Source organism: Netta rufina (assembly GCF_964035555.1).
Source record: "Netta rufina genome assembly, chromosome: 2".
In the NCBI taxonomy this organism is placed as follows: Eukaryota; Metazoa; Chordata; class Aves; order Anseriformes; family Anatidae; genus Netta; species Netta rufina.
The window spans coordinates 90,669,687-90,687,367 of record NC_140124.1 but is presented as its reverse complement, the minus strand read 5'-3'; the positions used below and the strand labels follow the sequence as shown (position 1 = coordinate 90,687,367).

At 34.9% G+C, this 17,681-nt stretch overlaps 1 protein-coding gene across 1 annotated transcript in view; it reads left to right on the top strand.

The window, feature by feature from the left end:
- The window catches only part of PTPN3 (protein tyrosine phosphatase non-receptor type 3), a 122,353-nt gene that overhangs the window by 101,813 nt on the left and 2,859 nt on the right, over window positions 1-17,681 (top strand). Inside the window, exons 21-26 of the mRNA XM_084306877.1 lie at window positions 82-172; window positions 433-494; window positions 1,817-1,963; window positions 8,581-8,709; window positions 16,225-16,370; window positions 17,010-17,145. Coding sequence (XP_084163003.1) covers window positions 82-172; window positions 433-494; window positions 1,817-1,963; window positions 8,581-8,709; window positions 16,225-16,370; window positions 17,010-17,145 — 711 coding nt within the window. The remainder of the gene's footprint in view (window positions 1-81; window positions 173-432; window positions 495-1,816; window positions 1,964-8,580; window positions 8,710-16,224; window positions 16,371-17,009; window positions 17,146-17,681) is intronic.

The window sequence follows — 17,681 nt, the reverse complement described above, 5'->3', positions numbered from 1 at the left end:
ACACATATATAAATAAAACTCAGGAATTTTGCACAATTGTATCCCTCAAAAACTCACCTATTTTTAAATTCTGCCTTGCAGCAACTTTATAGGAAGAAACCAGGGTTGGCTGTTACGTGTGCAAAGGTACCTCAGAATATGGACAAAAATCGATACAAAGATGTTCTACCTTGTGAGTATTATATACAGACTTTTTGCATATTTTTTTACTCTAAATGATAGTTTGTAAGACTGTTGTATTTAATTTCTTTGTAAAGATTTAATTATATTATCCAAGTTATATAAATGTTCATTTTATTTTCTAAAAGATCTATTTTGTTTTGTAACCTGCTGTTTATGTCTGCAATTCCTCATTTTTTTGACTTAATAAAAAGGAAGCATGACCCATAATTTCTAATTCAATTCCTTCTTTATTTTATTTTTTGTGTGCAGATGATGCCACCAGGATAATACTGCAGGGAGATGAAGATTACATTAATGCGAATTATGTGAATGTAAGTCATACAGAGACCTGCATTTGTTCACCTTCTATATTACAATAGCAGACTAAATTTAGCCTTTTTTAAGGAATAAGAGATATTCATTTTACATTTTGGGGATTCATAAATGTAAAAGATGTATAGATACATAATGTAAAAGAGGAGATGTTTCTTGTGAAACAGGTGGTCACTCTGATACACAGCAGATAAAAGCACATGCAATCCACCATCATTTTCCCATACTGCATGACATAATTTTGTGGATTTAATATCTAGCTCCTTATGTAGACCTGAGAAAATGCGCAACATTCCAGCTTTATTTTTTAATAATACTTTTAATGAAAATGGTCTTCGGATTTTTGTCTTGTGGCTGTGAATATTGATTCATTAAATTGATGAAGCAGAACAGTCAACTCTTGTAGCTTTTTGTTAGTTACTGAAAGTGTTTTCCTGTCTGATCAATGTCTTGGAGATTAAAAATAGTTTAGCATTGCTTAAATTAGGTATTTTGTCAACTTTAATTTCTCAATAAATACCTCAGAAAGCTTGGAAGTGTGTGAACAGTTCTTGTCTGTCAATCACATTTTCCAACCTGTTGTTTTTCTGATAGCCTTTGACTATATATTTTAAAATAAACCTTTCCAAATTAGCTTGTTAGCTAATTTAGGTATTAGGACCAATCTTTTTCAAAATGTAGGTGAAATCTGTAATTTTGATTCATCTCTTTCTGTAAATAATTTTTCTCTATTTTGTAAATTCTGAGGCTGTCTCCTATAACTTAAATTAAGCCTTTTTCCTGTAGAACCACTTAGAGCCTATCAGCTATACTATAAAGGGTCCAGAAGAGAAAACAGAACGCTAATTGCCTAAATCACAAGTTTAAGATGGAAGACAAAGAAAAGAGGGGGGAGAGAATGTGTATCAGATACGTTTGGGAAAGAACAAACTATTAACTTACTGCATATTAACTATTACATTGCTTTTGCTAGTGCACCTTTGGTATACCTTGCCTTACTAAATATTTCTTACTAAATATTAAAGAGAACATTGAAAGATTTGCAGTTTCAAGTTTTGAAATACTTTTTCAGTATTAATTAGCTCTTCCTATTTCGGTTGAAGAGATGTAGTATTTATAGTATAAAATTTGTTTAAATTAATTTTTTGAAGATTATCACATAATAAATTGTGATCTTGATGGTCTTCTTGCTCATATTCTTAATCTTTCGTAACAACATGCTCTGTTTGAATGAAACTCTGAATATTAAAAAAAAAAAAAAAAAAAGGGCACTAATTGAGTAGTGAGAACAATTTTACATAAGGCATTTTTCTCCTTACAGATGGAAATTCCTTCTGTGGGCATTGTGAACAGGTACATTGCTACACAAGGACCTCTTCCTCACACATGTGCACACTTCTGGCAAGTTGTCTGGGATCACAAGCTGTCGCTGATTATTATGTTAACAACTCTCACAGAACGAGGACGGGTAAGTATATTCAGGTTCTTTGTATGCTGAAGAAATATACTATGCCTTCAAACTATTTCTCACATTGTTATGATTAAATAATCCTAAAATAGGCCACCTTATTCTGTTGAATCATTTCTCTGAAGGCCAGGCTTTCTGAATTACTTAGAGGAAGAGATTTTTTTTTTTTTTTTCTGTTAAGTTTCTTTGAAAACAAACCAGCTATCAGATAAACAGAAATCACTGCACTGAGTTGGACTTTGTTGATCAGCCAGCTATTGCATGCTGTCCTTTCCCATAAGAACTGAGCTCCATGTTACAGTGACCCAGTGGTTCAGAACATGTCTGGAAATTTTGAGCACATTGAGCAGAACTTCCAGCATGGCTTAAACCAGAATCTGCCATTTCACTACTGACTAAATTAAGCATGTTAGTGGTCAGAATATAACCTGCTTGCTTTTACTTAAGTCAAAGGTTCTTTCCTAAAATTGCTCTAATTCCTCTAATTTTGCTTAAATTCTAGCGTTCAAGTAGTTTCAGAATAATACAGTGAAAATTAAAGCAATATCTCTTGCAATTTGTTGTAGTTTGAGTTAAGGAGTCCTTTTTAGTTTTAAAGATCAAGGTTTTAAGTGATTAAAGAAAGTAATTGTTTTTGAAGTTTCAGAACCTAAAAACTGAACTGTGGGAAAGGTGATGTTTGGGTGCCTTTACCTTAGCACTTATCTTTATTTCCTGTATCTATTCTACACTATCAATTTTACCTGGCATCACAGTCAAAAACTAATGGTTTTGGAATGCAAGAGATCAAATACTTGGGGTCCTAAATAGCTTCATGATTGAGAAGGAACACTTAAACAACATAATTCCTCATCAAAGTGTATGCAAGAAGTGTAAAAGCTGAAAAGAATAAATTTGAACTACAGTCAGACCACACAGCTATTCATTTCAGGCTGGAAATGAGGAGACATTTCTTCTCAGAAAGAGCAGTCAGGCATTGGAACAGGTTGCCCAGGGAAGTGGTGGAGTCACCGTCCCTGGGGCTGAGTGACATGGTTTAGTGGGTGACATTGGTGGTAGGGTGATGGTTGGACCAGATGGTCTTGGAGGTTTTTCTAACCTTAATGATTCTGTGATTCATAGAGACAGACATTTTTGAACATCATCTGGCACAAAAATGCTCTCTTATCTCTGTATTGCAATCAAAATAACTTCCTTTTCTTAAGAAGAAGCACAGGCCAATATTTGTCTGTACTTTTCTCAGTGAGTTGAAACTTTCAAGGCAATTTCTAGCTAACTTCTAACCATCCTGCCTTTGCATTGAAGTACCATGTGCTTTCTGAGTTTTGTTTACATTCAGATGTGACCACAGTTTGTGGGTGAATTTTTAGAGACAGAAAAAGATGCACAACTTTGCCAGAATATCCCTATTGGCAAATGCCATGCCTTTTTTCAAGCCCCAGAGATCTTATATTCTAGATGTACATATCTATTTTCAACAGTGTTAAGATTTATAGCATGGGATTAAAAAAAAAATCCAGTAAAGTTCCTTTTTTTTTTTTTTTTTTTTCGTAGAAATGACTGCACTATATTTTGACTTAGGTTGAAAGGAGAAACGAGACTATTACAGTAAAAGTTATGGGCATAGTAATTAAAATTTGAATAATTTATTTTTATAAGTCATTGAAAACTGAGCCCTAAAAAGGCAGAATGAACAAATGGTAAAATTTCAAAATTTTCAGTCTCAGCTGTAGTAGTTAAAATAAATAAATAAATAAATAACACACTGGTAGGCTTAAAGGTTAAGCCATTATGGGAGTGTATGAAATGAGTGTGAGGCAGAGGGTAGATTACACTTTCCTGCATCAGTGAGTATGTTTCTGGGCCTATGTTTATAACTCCAGCATTTTGACAAAGTTAGTTCTTTAAGAGATCTGTCTTCAGTCTTACATCTGACATTAAAAAAAAAAAAAATGCTCATGTTGCTTATCTTCCACAAATGACACTCAGAAGAACTGAAGTTGTTCATCAGTTCTCGTCTCTTTGCTTAGTTTGCCCTAGAAAAATGTGAAGAGCAGCTTTCATTATGTGACCCAGTTACTGCATATTATTGTCCCTACAGTAACTTTCTGTAAAGTATTCTTGCTACAAGTGTTTCTAAGCATCATTGTGTGTTAAAAATATTTTCATATAAAAACACAAAATGTTGTCAAATGGAAAAGACTTTTTTCCCGTTCAGTGACTTGCTGTCAAGAACTGAAGTTGTGCATAGTTCTTAGTGGCATGAAAGAGGTATTAACCTGAGCTGAGGAAGTTGTCTTTACCTAGGGTTGTTTCATTTCCTTCATCACTTTCTTCCAGGGGTAGGGGACAGGAAACCGTTCTTAAGGATGCAGCTGGATAAGTACCAGGCATGCTGTACTTCTGGAGGAGTGCATGTTAAGGAGTGACAGAGTGCTGTTATTCTTTTTCCTGCTTGCTCTTCCTGTGCAGACTGAGTTATCTCTTAGGGTCCCCAGAAATAGAGCATGCCTTGCTCTTGCCTTCAGCCATGAGACTGCAGTATTGGAAGAGGGGGGGAACAGGCTGGTTTGCACTTCTGCTTGCTTTTTCTTTCTAGCACAATGTAGTTGGGCTCTGCTGAAGTTTCCTACCTACTGTTAACTATGGAAACAGCGTTCTTACAACACTAGTAGTTCATCTAATTACTATTTAATGTTTATGATATATATTTATATAACTTATTATAATTAATATTTGTAATAAACCATTTATGCATTCCAGTATGATCTCACTTTAAGGTTAAGCAGCCTTATTGAAAGTTTAACTGAGTCCCACTGGTGTATACTGAAATCTGTATAGATTTTTGAACAGTGACCTTGGTGAGCATTGATCATCATTGATTTGGTAATGCAGTTTGTGCAGATGATCGTGGTCATGGAAGAGTCTGTCATGTCCTTCTGTTGAAAGGAAAGCATTAGATTCAGTTATTTAGGGCTCTGCTGAGGCAAGTCTTAAACACTCCCAGGAATGGATATGCCATCGCTTGTTTGGACCTAAGAAGTGCCATTGTTTAATTGTCGTTTCACATACTCCAAGGTTAATTGTTCTTAATAGTGAATAATTTTATTCTTGTATCCTGGAAGGATTTCCCCCTGAGGCAACCTCTGCCTGTTGTTTATTGGCCTGTCACTGCACATCCTTGTGAAGACAGCACAGCTTTTTGTATAACTACATTTTAGATATTGAATACCTGCTTAAATCCCCCTGGATTTTATTCTCTAGACTGAACAAGTCCAGTTTCTATAACCTTTCTTCATATGTTAAGTTGCCCAATCCTTTCCTGATCTAGGTGGCCCTCGGTTGGATCCTCTCCATTTTTTCATGTCTCTTGCAGTGGCATACATTCTCTATTGATTGTATATCCATACTGAGAGTTCACTTACATTCACATGAAAAGCAAGGTCTGTTAAGATTTTCTTCACTAAGTGATTTACAGCTTGGTCTTGTACTTCATTTTCATATAGTAGCTTTTAAAGTTTCAAAATGTATTTTTATATAGAGATCTTTAAGTTGTGGAAGTAGGCATATAGTTGTAGACTGCATTTTGGGGAAATAAATACTTTCATTTTCTTCTTTTGAGTCACATCAAACCTGGAAGACTTGCAAGTGGTTGTTTTGCCTTTCCTGAAAAAGTCTACTTTTAATAACTGGTTCATACACATTTTCAATTTTTAGTTTATTCTGTGGTAAAACCATCCAGAAGAGCTGGACTTAGCACTTCATGACCTTTTGTGTAGACAAGAAAATTGTCAGTGCTCTGTTTCAGTGAGTTCAGCTCAACTCTTTCTCTTTCTCTAACTGTATGACCTAGACCTTCTCCTCCCTTTCCCTTCTTTGATGAAAACAAGTACCGATTTTTGACCTTTCATGCAGTGTCCCAACCATTTCCACTGCTAAAACTGAATTAACAAGCTTGTTTGGTTGTGGCTAGCTTTGTATAGATAGATGTGTGTGTAACTGCATGCAGCTCCTAAGTCTCACAGACCACGTTTGCCCTATGCAGCCTAGCTTCTAATGTGCTTAAAGCACACTTTACCAGTTAGGAACCACTGTGATGAAGCTGAATGTGATTTTAAAGCTACTCAGTATCTTCCAGGGAATCTTAATCAGGTTACCTTATGCAATTCAAAAGCAATATATTCTCTGTACAGACCTGAAAAATAGAAAGCCACAGCTTTAACTGAAGTGGAAACTAGATCCACAGCATTCCCACCTGCTTGTACATGATCTGCATCTACCTGCTCAGTGAAGTTCCATGCAGCTGGCTGGAAAAACATTCAACACAGAGCAGGAATAAAACGTTTTACAGAGTACTTTAAGCAGCTTATTTCTTTTAGTGCTATCCCGGTGTGTCGTGCTGAGGGAAAGCATGGACTAGCATATTCCCTTTTTTTTTTCTTGCACTTTTTTTTTTGTCGGCATAGTATTTGGTAGCATTTACCTCTCTGTAACTGAAATCCTATGACCACTTTGTAAAACTTTATACCAGTCTGATCAAGTCTTCAACTGCACTGTTCTGCACTACAGAGCTCTGATGCTCATTCAGTGTTTGTGATGGAATGTAAATTAGAAATGTGGTCATCGAACTTTGCCCTGCTTTTCAAATCAAACCATTTGAATAGAGCAGTAAGCAGTATATGCCAGAAAGCTTATCAGTTCTGAAGTGTAAATCCTAAAGAAAGTGAGAGAAGAACTAGACTGCTCTGACTGCTCATACTGACATCCTATAGAAGCTGAATCTTCTTAACAATCATCTATGGAAAATTTGGGTCAGGGGAAAGAGGAGCTAAGCCTGTACCTCTAACTTTGGAAAGAACAAATGATGGTAGTTTGTCAGTATAACTGGCAGTAGTCTTAGTAGTCTTAGGGTCTTAGATACTGTCAAGGTTTTGATTCTGAATGAAAGAGAGCAGAGGAAAATGGTGATAGTGTAGTATATTGCAGAAGAGAAGATAAGAGGTAGAGAAGATGAGCTATGCCTAAAGAGAGAATATGTGTTTGAAGTGGTAGACTAAGCTAGTTAGCTAGGCAGTGGCACTTTTTTAATGACACTAGAGGGTCAAGATTGCATTTTTCAAGGCCAATAGATGGATGTTCTTCTAAATGAAGTGGGATTTGATGAATGCCCAAGCAGGTGTCATCTGAAGATGAATGTAAAGGAAATATATAGCACCTTGTGAGATTTATAGATAAAACTTTCCCTTCAACTTTTATCTTGTCTTTCTAATACAAAAGAAAAATTGCCATCCCCTTTAAAAAAAAAAAGGGGGGGGGGAGGGGGGAGGAGGAAATCCACTGAAATGTATTAATTTTTTTCTCTGCTACCTTCATGATCAGGACTTTACAGCTGATTAAAAGAGCGTGTTAAAGCCTTTTTATGACAGAACACTGAAACAAAAACCCTAAATCACCAGTGAATCCCAGAACTTCAGACTGCCACACTCTCACTATCTACACTAGCTGGTATACCTATCCCATTTACCAGTACATTTACTTTCTCAACGCTTCTTGGAGTTGGAAGACTTCCCTGTAATTACTTCCATGCACATGAGCACCCACTAAAGTTAATTGCATTAACGATTCTGATCCTGGACACTGGTTTTGTTTTCAGGGAATATCTCAATTTTCACATATCTTTAAATCTGACCTTTATATGTAACAGTGCATTGTTTATCATTTTGGCAAAATATCATTGTTTATATGAAATCTTGAAGTAGCACTGAAATGTTTGAAGCCCAACTCATATTTGAAAAGCAAATTTCACTGACTTAATAAAAAATATTTTGCAGGGCTTCTTCTCACATCAACATAATGTTGATGACTTTTGTTAGGCATTAAACAATAAATACTGCATTTTTTTATGCCCTTAAACTGAATTCAGTCCTGAAGGTATCTCTGGAGATATTGTTCCACCTATCTGCTTAAAAGAGGCAACTCTGAAATCCATGTAGATTGCACAAGTCCATGTTAGTTGAGTTTTGATTATTTCAGAGGATGGACATTCCACAGCCTCTTAGAGCAGCTTGTTTTTGTGCTTCACCATCCTCACCAATTTTTTTTTTTGCCAACATCTAATCAGAATTTTCCTTTTTGCACCTTTATTCAGTTATCTATTGACCTTGCATTACACGCTTCTGGGAGATGTCTGTCTGTCTTCACCACAACCTGCTATTTGGTAGCTGAAGGTAGCAATAAATCCTTCCCCGCCCCCAACACACACACACACAGGGTTTCCATCTTCAGATGGAAAAAGTCCATGTTTCTCCTCCTAACTTATTCTTTGAGAAATTGTTTTCAGAGATGGCAGTTTAATACCAGACAGAAAGCTTATATCTTACATCCTGTTTATTTGATTTTTTTTTTAAATATAATTATAAATGTCTAAAACCGCAAGTTTATAGAGAGATTAGCCTGTTCTGTCATGTTAGTTTACAATTTGGGTGTAAACACCTCACCAACAAACCAGAATATTTGCTCCTTGAATTCTCTAAAACACAGCATAGGTGGGAAGGCTAGAAACAGAAGTACTTGTTTAAAGTCTTGATGTGTACTTAATTTTCCTTTTGTCTTTACAGACGAAATGTCATCAGTATTGGCCTGATCCACCAGATGTAATGGAATATGGCAGCTTTCGTGTCAAATGCCACTCTGAAGATTGTACAATTGCATATGTTATTAGAGAAATGGTAGTTACAAATGTTGAGGTAAGTGCCTGCTGTCTTAAATTATATCCAAGCAAGCTGAATGAATACCTATGTAGGTAGGTAGATATAGACTGGGAGTACATGTATACTCATCTGTGTGAAATATATACATTTCATAAAAGATATGTGTATACATAAAATGAATCAACATCGTATGGTTATTTCTATAGAGCTTCCTGAAAACATACTTTTTGAAGGGTTACATGGTCTCGTAATATGTTAATCCATTATGCTGTACAGGTACTGTGAAGAGCTTCATAAAGAAGTTCGGTGCTTCGCTGTAAACATTGTTGCAGTCACTGACTCTTCACAAATATTTAGATTTTCAATGAGATTTTTCTCTAAGTAGCCATGCTCTTTCAAGGTTGAAATATGAGGCACTTGGCTAATAGCACATGTGGCTAGAATAGCTAGTAATGAAGCAAATCCAAATGATGTGAATTTTAGAGAAGGCATAGAGTTTTACCATCTCCTTTTTATTATCTTTCGTCACAGTTTAAAACTCCTTAGCTTGTAATGGTTTTTGCTAATGAGAGGGTTATAAAGCAAAGCAGAAGTGAAATACATGGAGTATTTCTTACATATGACCTATGTATGTATTTTGTAAAGTTCATGTTCGGATCACATCTATATCTCCCACAACCTGAATATGGGGTCTGAAGTTTGGCTTTGGTTCATAAGTTCTCCTGCATTCTTACATATTTCCCTCTATCTCTTTTCCAAAATTCTGTGGTCAGAAATATTTTCTAAAAAGATGAATGGTTTATGCTATCATAAGATACTTGTATAAGAAATCACTGAACTGACCAAATGCTAATCCACAGTTTTAGTACTAGTTGATCTTTTGTGTGATTGTGCTTTAGTGTTACCAGAGTTGCTAGTATTAACAGAAAAAAAAAAGAAAAAAAAAAAAAAGGTTTTAAAGTGTAATGTTTTATTGGCATTCTTACAGCAAGATCACCAGTCCTGTAGTCTCATAAATTTGTAACTGAATCAATTGAATCTTGACAGTGCGCATAAATTTGTCTTAATGTGATTCTGATTTCTGTTGTAGTCCTAACTATGCAAGATACTAGTGCTTACACTATTCAAAGATCTTTCAGTTAGGATTGTTTACAGTGTCTCGGTTTCTAGTTATGAGAAACTATCCAGTCAAGGAACAATAGGCAAACTTCTATTCACTGTCATTCGAATTAATGGATTGCAAATTAAATTTGGTTAGGTAATGCTTCTCCCCTCCAATGCTTCTTCCTGGCTAGTGTTTATCACCATTTCACAATTTTGAGTAAATTCACCAGTATTCAGTATGTGTTTGCACTTCTAGTGTGTTGATACTAGCATGTGGTATGTAAAAATCCTGTTGAATTTTTTTCATAATTTTTTTTTTTTTTTGAGATAAAGGCAATGTAAGAGCTTAGTGTACTTTTTCAGATATACTAACAGATTCGATAGTGTAAGGATCTCATACTCAAAGTTGTCCCAGGGAAGCTATCGGTTGAGAACATCATTTCTAATGCAAAGGCATATGCTTGCTCAGAGTATTTTCATGAGACAAAATGGTATGATTTTAAAAATTATTCTAAATTCTTCTAATAACTCTAAAAAGCTAGGCCTAGATGGATGCATTTTGTGTTGTTGTTGTTGTTGGAGAGGAGATTGTTTTGATTGCATTCTGTTTTTAAATCCCTTTTTCCACTAAGGGCAAGTTTGCTTATACAGTTAAATGGAGTGGCCACACTCAAGCACTCATCATCCATCTGCCCAATGCAGTAAAAACAGGACTCTAATAAGTGGAAGCCTTGTGTGAGTTCAATATTTCAGATGAGCAATGTACAAAGACTTTTATTTCAAAATCTAGTGAAAGAAACTCTTTGAAACACTGAAGTATCTTGAAGTATCTCCTTGTTTTACATACCATTTGACATTTGAGCTGCCTTTTTAAAGCTGATCAAACATATTCTCCTGGGAGCATCTTCTGCTTAAAAGTAGAATTTGCAAAGCTTTATGTGTGCTGTCTGTCACAAATATTGTTGTTGGATTCTTTGAAAAATACATAAAAAGTCATCTGAATTCAAATCAGGGTTTTATTAGTCCCTGAGTTAATGTGAGCATCATTGGATCGGTCTTTATGAAGTAGCTTTTAGTAGTAAGATGGATAAAGCTTCAAACCTCACAAGAGACTTGCTTCCTGTTGGAAAGGCATATTTGTGAAAGAGTTTCCTGTGGATTAAGTTGCACAGGTTTTAAATTTGTCTTAAGGGAAAATAGCTAAAAAGACAAGTTTATGAAATGATGCCCTTGGCCTTTTGTTCACATTTGTTTGGAAGACTTGAGGAACAAGAAACTTCCTAGGATTTTTCTGACACAGTTTATCTTGGTGCTTCTTCACCTGTAATTGAAGATCAGCAAGTGACTGCAGATCTATGAAATACTTGGAGCTTTTCTAAGCCTTGTGATATTAAATATGGTTTAATTTCTGGCCCTTCTGTTTTCCAGACCAAGATTGAAATCTATACTATAGTAAAAGAAAGAGAAAACATATAAAGAACTAAGTTGTTTTTAAATTTTATTTTATTTTTTAATTTATATTTTTTTTAAAAAAAAAGCAACTTCAAAACATTTTCGGTCCATTTGTTCTGATTCCCCAAAGAGAGAAATTGTGTAGTGCAAGTGCTAAATTCATCACACAGTGCACTATTTTGTAAAACAAGATAATAGGTTACTTTTAATTGTTCAAAAAAAAAAAAAATAGAATGAGAAGTCTGAGGAAATCTTTCATTCAGTTTCCTCGAAGATAATTGCTTTACAGCATACCAACCTCTTCAATTGTAGACAGTTATATTTTCAGCATTTTTTTACTGGTTTCCTCTGCCTTTAAACAAGCACTTTTCCTGATTTCAGTTAAGTTTAACTAGAACCCAGCTGTGAAACCTAACAAGGCCGTGAAGACAATGCTTGCTGAAGCATATTATTCAAAGAGCTTGAAATAAGAAGAAATGTTGCAGGTTTTTTTTTTTATTATTCTGCCACATCTTGTTAGTTATTTCCAAAGTGCCCTGTCATTCTCCCACCTGATTTGTTTTATTAACTCAAATAAATCATTCAACCGAAAAGAAAAGAATTCAATGTTTAAAAAATGGATTTAATTTAATCCTTTAAAGACCAATTACACCACTGCCATAATAACGAGTGAGCACCACAGGAGAGCACTGACAACCCGAGTCAAGATGATTAATTAAGACAATTCCTTGTGTCATAATATGGACTGCTTAACGTGATTGCGCAGACGATGACAATGCAAATAGAGGGATTTGGGGAGAAAAGCTTCTTTTTAATTTAAAAGCTATCACTTTCCATTGGCATCACAATGATGGAGAAGGTGGTTTGAAGGAAAAGGAAATAAATTGAAGTAGCAATTCAAAGAAATTGAAAATTAGGCATAAATTCACTTTGTTAAGGAAGGATATTGCTGTCTGCTGAAAGAAGGTAAAATTGCAAGACAAAGAACAAGTGGTATCCTTCTATTTATGAATGACCAGCATGCAGGCTTTCTAGTGATTGCATTAAATTCATATTAGGTGAAACAGAGATAATGTAGATAAGCAACACTTCCTGCTGTAAACAGCTGAAAATAGAATCTTTGTAATTTTTTAGAGATCTTAATTGTTTAGGCTTAGGCATTGCATGTCATATGGCAATTTGAGGCAAAGGTTAGTTTTTTTCATGTTACAGATTCCTGCAAAAGTTTCAGCGAAACAACCTATCCGCACATTAAACAAGACCTTGTATTTTCGTTCCAATGAAATCTGTATAAATTTGACAGTGTCACAACTGTCTTGAACAAACCTGCTGCACTGCAGAGGTATTTCAAATATGAAGTGTCTGGTCCAGGTGTATTCTTTTCTGTCAAATAGTCATGGTAGAAGAAAATAAGTTGGTTTTGAATGGTAAAGATTTGAAGAACAAGAGTAGTTTAAAAGTTTTATAGCAGGGGTGTCAAGAGGCATAATGAGACGGGAACTGAAACTAAGCCTTAAGCCTGATCATTGAGTTTCAGCTTTCAAGATATTTGTGAAGCCCATTAGCAAAGAGCATAGCTTTTTCTTGCTTAGAAAATAGGTCCTTAGATAATAGGACCATTTTAAGGTTAATGTAGTAAAATACCTGATTTTTTTTTTTTAACTGAAGATTAAATTATAACCTAAAGGGGAAAAAATAAAATATAATGTTAACTCAATTGCTTGGACTTTAACAAAAGTCAAAATTAATGTTGACTGCTTGAACCTAGATTTCCTTCCTTCAATATGAGTATTATAATTCTTATCTGTGTGTGCTCTTTTCCTGAAGAACACCTGATTTTTTATTTGTCAGGGAGAGTCATTTTAGCAGAATTAAATGAGGAAGCCAGCTTTATGGTGTAATTATAAGAAGCAAGGAACAGACTACCAAAAGATGAGGGATGGATATTTTTGTTGCTAAAAGTTTTGGCAAATTGTCTCCTAAGTGGTACAGCAGCTATTTGAGAGATTACTACTGCCAACCCTATACTTTGTCAGGAGTTGCAATCCCAGTGGTAGACTTATTAGAAAAAATCATGGCTCTTTACCCTGACTGTTTTTGAGCAAAATCCAGGATGTTAGCTTAACCACAGTGAAGCTGTGTATGCAATTAGATGTCTTGAACTTGCACAGAAATAGCAAATGCAAGTACATCTCTTTTTTGGCCAGCATTTTTGCTGCAGGGATAATAGTCATGAGCAGAAGGAAAATAACAAATACCATGGGACACAGATATGATGTCTTAGACCTCTGAAGCTGCTTGTTAAGTAAATGGGGGGGGAAAGGGAGTAACAAGCCCTGATGCAGCTAAATATATGTGTGTTTAGACTCATAAAAAAGGATTAATAAAGCCAAATTTTATAAAGAGAAAATTTTCATTTATCGGGAATCAGGATGCTACTATAGCAATTGTCACTGAAAATATTAGTGGAAAAAAATAAATCTGTGGTAAGAATTTAAACTGACTTGCAGACCATAATGGTTTGATAAACAACCCGAGTGTAATAAGGAGGTACCTCTTAATTTTTCCTTACCAATTTTGTACAAAGAAACAGGGTCTGGTAGGAATAACACATTTAAAAATACTGTTAATAGGACGTGCACGGTGGGGCTAACTATGGATCCAGTAACTATAATTCTAGCATTTTTTTGTTTGTCTTCTGAGCGCTAGATTTTAATAACTGTGGTCTTCTTGCATGCAGTTTCAATGAGTTGTCACTATTTGACTGACTGATTTTCTCAATTCAAAAGATGATTTTCACTATGAGTGTAAAGACTTCAAGATTTAAAAAAAAAAAAAAAAAACACTAAACATAACTAGAATTCTAGATTTCACAGTAATAGTTTTGTATTTTCTGAATGAGACATTGATTAGAGTTCAAAAACAACTAGTTCTAACATGAATATGCATACTGTTTACAACAGCTTTAACTTACTAATAAAAATTGAAGCACTTTGGCATTTTGAAAAGCAAATGATATGGCAATTAAGTTTTAAGTGTGTATCATCTCAGAACAGCACAACCAAAAGAATAACAACCTGATTATATAAAAATGCGAATAACTAAAAAGCTACATTGAAACTTGAGGAATACCTGGAGTAATTAATAGACAAGTACATTGGTCTCTAGGAATGAATAGGGCAGGTAGCAGAAAATGGAAGATGATCACACCAGAAGAAGTTGTTTTGAGGACTAACAGCATGCTCTTACAGCGTATTCTTACTCTGAAGAGATCTTATGCAACGTGCTTGTAGTACTTGTTGTCTATAAACTACTGTTAAAAAAAAAAAAAAAAGTCACCTCAATATATTAAGGCCTAGATTACTAACAAGTAAAAATTAATAGTTAACTCTTTCCTCTTTTCTGAGCTTGTAAAATGCCTTTTTGGTAAATTTCTGTAATTACCTTGCCTGGAATAAACCCATTTCCTAGCACTCTGCTTGGTACATAAGCAGTAGGTATTCTGTCACTTTACTTGTGTGTTTTACTGGCCTGTTTCCTGGGAGTGGAACCACTTCCCCTAATGGAAGACGAAAGCAGAAATCAAAGTCATTTAAAACAGGACATATATTTCAGTAATGGTTAGCTTAAGGACAAAACAATAACAGCAACAAAAAACCTCTTGAAGTCACTAGCATTATGAAAGCATTCTTGCATGGACCATTAGTGAGAGGTCAGCTTTTATAGAATAAGGCAGTGATAAAGGAGGGTTTTATTTCAGTACAGTGTCAAATGCTAAGTTTGACTATTGAGATTAGTAAAACACAGCGAACAGTTTAACCATTGCTAAACAAGTGGAAGAAATAAAGGGACAATGTCAAGGCTTGTTTCAGTTTGTGAAGAGAGATATCCTCATTGTGTAATGCAGCAGAGCTCTTTCTTTGGTTTTTGTTTTTTCTTCACTCTAATCATTAGTTGTATTTGTAGTATAGCAGTGGAGCCCAGTCTGGATGCAAAGGTGATTGAGTGGTTTCCTAGTCAAAGTTAACAAAGATTTAAATTGAAAGAACTTCTATAAAACTGTTTTTAGGTATAACTGAATGGAAAAAAAATAAAATAAAAAAATAAGCTCTTCGTATTGCAGAATCTTTCAAGTAATGAAATTGTGTTTGTAAAGAAAAAGGTTCTTCTGTGGTGGAACAGAAATCCTATGTTTACAATGAACACACATACATATATCTCTATATATAATGAACTATATATATGTTGTTTTCTAACAAACCACAGTGAGCAAATGTTGCAGAAAACTTCATATTGTTATTGAATCTGTAAGCACACGTATATTTACAATAGATACACAGCTGCACTTTGAGAAATTGAATTGGATTGCAGTATGAGATAAAAATGGCATTCAGTTATTTCTTGTGAGAGAACCTAATAGACTGCAGGTGATGAACGAGTGATGTGAGTCTTACAGCACAGAACCAGTATGCCAGCACAGCATTCCTAAATACTGTATGTACTACAGGACATACAGCCCCTTTTTTTGTGAAATGTAAAAACAAAACCATGCTTTTGAGCTGTGATTGGGCAGCCCCACTACCCCGCTGTTGTTCTGAATGCTTCTTCTGTTCTCAGCTGCTTTTTTTCTTCTATTTTTCACTCTGTTCTAAACTCTTGCATGATACTGTTATGAGTAAGTCTTGTAGCATTGTACCTCAGGTGAACTGTTGGTGTCAAGGTATAATTGGCCAAGAGTCAATAAATTAAGAAATTGAAAATCTGTTTAGATAACAAATTAAATTTGGTACCTCATTAATTTAGCAAATGTTAGTCCTTTGTATGTAAAGAATTACATGTTTATGCTTTATTCTGAACTATAAAACAACAAACATTTTCAGTGTCCTACGTCTCAAAACATTTGCAGAATATGCTCACCATGAAAAGTATAAATTGTGTCTGTCAATACAGGAGTTGTAACATTGAACACTTTTTGAAAACCTTACTATATTTCAGACAGAACAGCAGCACAATGTCACTCATCTTCAGTATGTTGCTTGGCCTGATCATGGTGTTCCTGATGACTCCATGGACTTCTTGGAGTTTGTGACCTGTATGAGACCAAAGAGAGTGGAGAATGAGCCAGTCCTCGTTCACTGCAGGTATTTGTGTTTTAAAATTCTGCCTACAGATTTGGTTCAGCCTTTGAACAAGCATTTACTTTGAAAAGTGTCTGAAAGGCAGTAGATAGCTTGAATTAGTTGAAAATGCTAAGACTATGCAATATCAAAACAAGGTGAACAGGGTGGTTTTTTTTCTCTTCCTTTCTCCTACAATTTTTTGGTGAAACTGCTTAGTTACGTAAGTATCACAGAGCTGATAATCTGTAATGTAAGTTGTTCTCCATTTTCATCCTCCACCAAGCCTGTAAACTTATCGTGAATGGTACTGAAAAGTTTTTCTGTGGATAAAGAACCTGTCAATTTAGCAGTCATTTAGTTCTTGCCTTTTTAGTCAAAAATATAAAATCAGTATATGTAGATTATTAGCAGTTATAACTGTTAAAAAATCGTTTACTTTGTTTAGGCTTAAATTTTTTTTATACAAAAACTATTTTCTTAGTAATCATTGGCAAGAAATATTACTGAAGTTTATTTAAAGATAGGCTTTGTGCACTGTTCTAGTCATATAAAGGTCTTTCTGTAATTTGTAAGGCTATTTAGCATCATAACATTGTGATAAGAATATGATGTATTGCAAAATTGTAATTTTATAGACGATTTTTCTATTACATTTCACAGTGCAGGAATCGGTCGCACGGGTGTACTGGTCACTATGGAAACAGCCATGTGCTTAATTGAAAGAAACCAACCTGTTTATCCACTGGATATTGTACGAAAAATGCGAGACCAGCGAGCTATGATGGTGCAAACATCAGTAAGTGATGGAGATGGAGAAGGAAGCCTCATTTTCTGTATATTGCACTTGTTCGGTTTTAAAAGAGATGCGAGGTGTTAAATGACCTAGTTCTGTGAGGCTTCAGTTGCCATTATAGTTCATGCTTCCTACATTTAACGTACCTTAGCACAATGAAAAAGGCAGCTTTACATGTTAGGTGTGTATTTAACTGTTTATAGATATTTCTTACCTTGCAGTTAAAAGGCGATTAATTTTTATACCTTGCAAGTAGTTCGAATACAGAAAGTCACCTACCCAAATCATGTGTTTATATTCCTTCGTATAAATTCTATGCAAAAAGCTAAAATAATTTCTTGGTTTTCATTTTTTGTACAAAGCCTCATAGGTCGTTGTTAAACTGAAGGTAAAATTAAAGGGTTTGTGCTACAATTTGTAGAGGGAGTAGAATTTGATAGGAACAACATATGCATCTTTTTCAATTGTGCTGATACTCTAGTTTAGGAGAAACAAAGGGCAAGAATGAAATTGAGGAAAAGCTAGGTAATATCAATAAC